Genomic DNA, 2,508 nt, shown 5'->3' with positions numbered 1-2,508 from the left:
TTTTTAAATAAAAATAATTTAAGAAATAAAAATAAATTTAAAAAATAAAAGATGATTGATTGTTACCCACTAAATTGATTCATTCATTCATTTATTTATTTAGGTATAAATAATATTTAATTTTTTTTTTCAGGTTTCAAATGAATCCTTACATGCTAATTTATTTATTTATTAATTCAAAAATTTATTTATTCTTTTTACTTAATATTCACATTTCAAAAATATTACTATCCAACGCTATTTTAAAATCAATAAATAAATATGAGTATAAATGCTTGAATTGTTTTACCTATTTTAAAATGTTTAATTTAATTCATACATTTCAGGACCAAAATAATTTAAAAGTATTACCAACTATTAAGAATATCAGAGTTAATTAATTAAGAGAAGCTTAATTGAAGTCATTTAAAGTTCTTACCTATTTTAACAAAAATTAATAATAAAATTGAATCTGTCATAAAAATGGTGTAATTTATTTTGTTTACCTAATATTTTTTATTTACAGATAGTTAGATGTTTAATAAACAAACATTCTTGAAATAACTTCTCATCAAATAATTAATTTTCTAAATTACTAGCTATTTTAAGGTAAAAGTTGGATGTTAACCATGAAATTTATAAAAACAAACTAAATTTACTTGCTATTTTGATTATTAAAGATATTTATTTATTTATTTTATTTGAGACTTTTTGGTTAAAATAGTTGTTTCAATGAAATTACTAGATTCTATTTGAGTTTAAATTTAATAAAATTAATTTTTAATTTAATGATTTAATATCTTTTTATTTATCAATTGATAATTAATTAATTAATAAATAAAAAAATAATTTAACAAATTAGTTACTTCCTATGCCAAATAATAATGAATTAATTTATTCTTTCATTCGTTTTTTCACTCTAGCTTTGAGCTTTCTAATTAGAATTAATCGAAAATTTTACATGCTAATTGTATAATTTTATAAAATAAAAATTTAATATAAAATGATTGAAAATAAAGAAAGAAAGAAATAAATAAATATTGAAGTAAAAGGTTTAAATAAATATATAAATGAATGAAAATAATTAGATAAACAAACAAATAAAGAAATAAATAAATAAATTTACTTCCTATTTTATCATATTGAAAATGAGTGATGCTTTAAATTAATTAGAATCAATCAATCTTAGTATCAAATGTAATTAAACCAAATGAATTAGTTGATTAATGAAGAATAAATTAACTACTGCCTATTTTTTATTTATTTATTTATTTTTTTTATGTAAAATTATTTTAGAATGCTTTTTTATGCTATATAAATATTTTACAGACTATTTATATTGAGTATCAATTTCATAGAGAATCGTTAAAGCAATTTATAAATTTTCTATCAATGAATAAATAACTCATTTAAATAATTACTCTCCTCTATAAATAAAAAATATAATTCATATTCATCCAAAAATATCTTTCAAAATTATTACGTCACATCTCTATTCATTAAATTAAAGATCAAAGTGTGTTAGTTAATTAGTTAATTAGTTAGTAATTTAGTTAATTATTTAGTTTTTTTAATTAATTAATTAATAAATTAATAAGTTAATCAAGCTATTTTTTAGTAAATCATCCAAAATAATTACGAACTATTAAAATATTAAGTTTATTTATCATTTTTTAAATTAATTTACTCAAAAAATATTACTTCCTATTTTATTTTAAATTTTATTGAGTATTTGTCTATCTATCTATCAGTTTGTTTGTTTGTTTGTTATTTGTCTTTCTTTATGTATTTATGTATGTATGTATATCTGTATTTCTTTCTGTCTTTCAATTTATCTATATCTATCAAAAATTCTCAAAATATTACTTGCTATTTTTGATAAAGAATGGATTTATTTTGGTGATTGGAATTAATATTAATTATATTTACATCCTATTTTTATTAGAGTTGATCCATATTTAAAATAAATAAATAATCTTCTTTAATTACCTTCTATTTATGTTTAAAAATAATTTAAATAAGTAGCTAAGTAATTTAGTAAATAAATAAATCAATAAATTAAAAATAAATTAATTAATTTATGAAAAAATTACCCGCTTTTTGAAATAAAAAATAAATTTAATTTTCTGCTTATGACAAATAACTAAAATAGTTTACATGCTATTTGATATTATAATATATTTTTAAAATTTAATTTATTTACTCAAAAATATATATTACTATCTTTTTTAAATAAATATGATGCTACTCAATCAGAATCTTCTATCAAAAATAATTGAAAACATTAATTACTCCTTGCTATATCGAATTTAAATTTAAAATAAATATTATAACTAAAATTGATTGCATTAAATTTATTATTACTTTCTATTTACAAATATTATTTTTTTGATAAAAGCATGATTTAAAAAATAGTTTGAATCTATCTATTACTCTAATTTTCATTTTAAATTAATTAATTAATTAACTTATTAATTCCAAAATATTCTTATTTTAATTATTTATCCTTTCATCCATTAATCCATTAAT

General features: G+C 16.4%; 1 protein-coding gene across 1 annotated transcript; it reads right to left on the bottom strand. All coding sequences in view use genetic code 6, as the record gives it.

Moving 5' to 3' along the window:
- Window positions 1–845: 845 nt before the first annotated feature.
- On the bottom strand, window positions 846–1,228 carry TTHERM_002653503 (hypothetical protein; the record flags this gene model as incomplete). The annotated part of the gene is made up of 2 exons (XM_012800972.1): window positions 846–943; window positions 1,106–1,228. Coding segments are annotated over 2 exons (221 nt in total), but the record flags the coding sequence as incomplete, so codon positions are not given.
- Window positions 1,229–2,508: the final 1,280 nt, after the last annotated feature.

Source organism: Tetrahymena thermophila (assembly GCF_000189635.1).
Source record: "Tetrahymena thermophila SB210 genomic scaffold scf_8253869, whole genome shotgun sequence".
NCBI lineage: Eukaryota > Ciliophora > Oligohymenophorea > Hymenostomatida > Tetrahymenidae > Tetrahymena > Tetrahymena thermophila.
The sequence above is the reverse complement of the archived record's forward strand: the minus strand, read 5'-3'. Positions and strand labels throughout refer to the sequence as shown.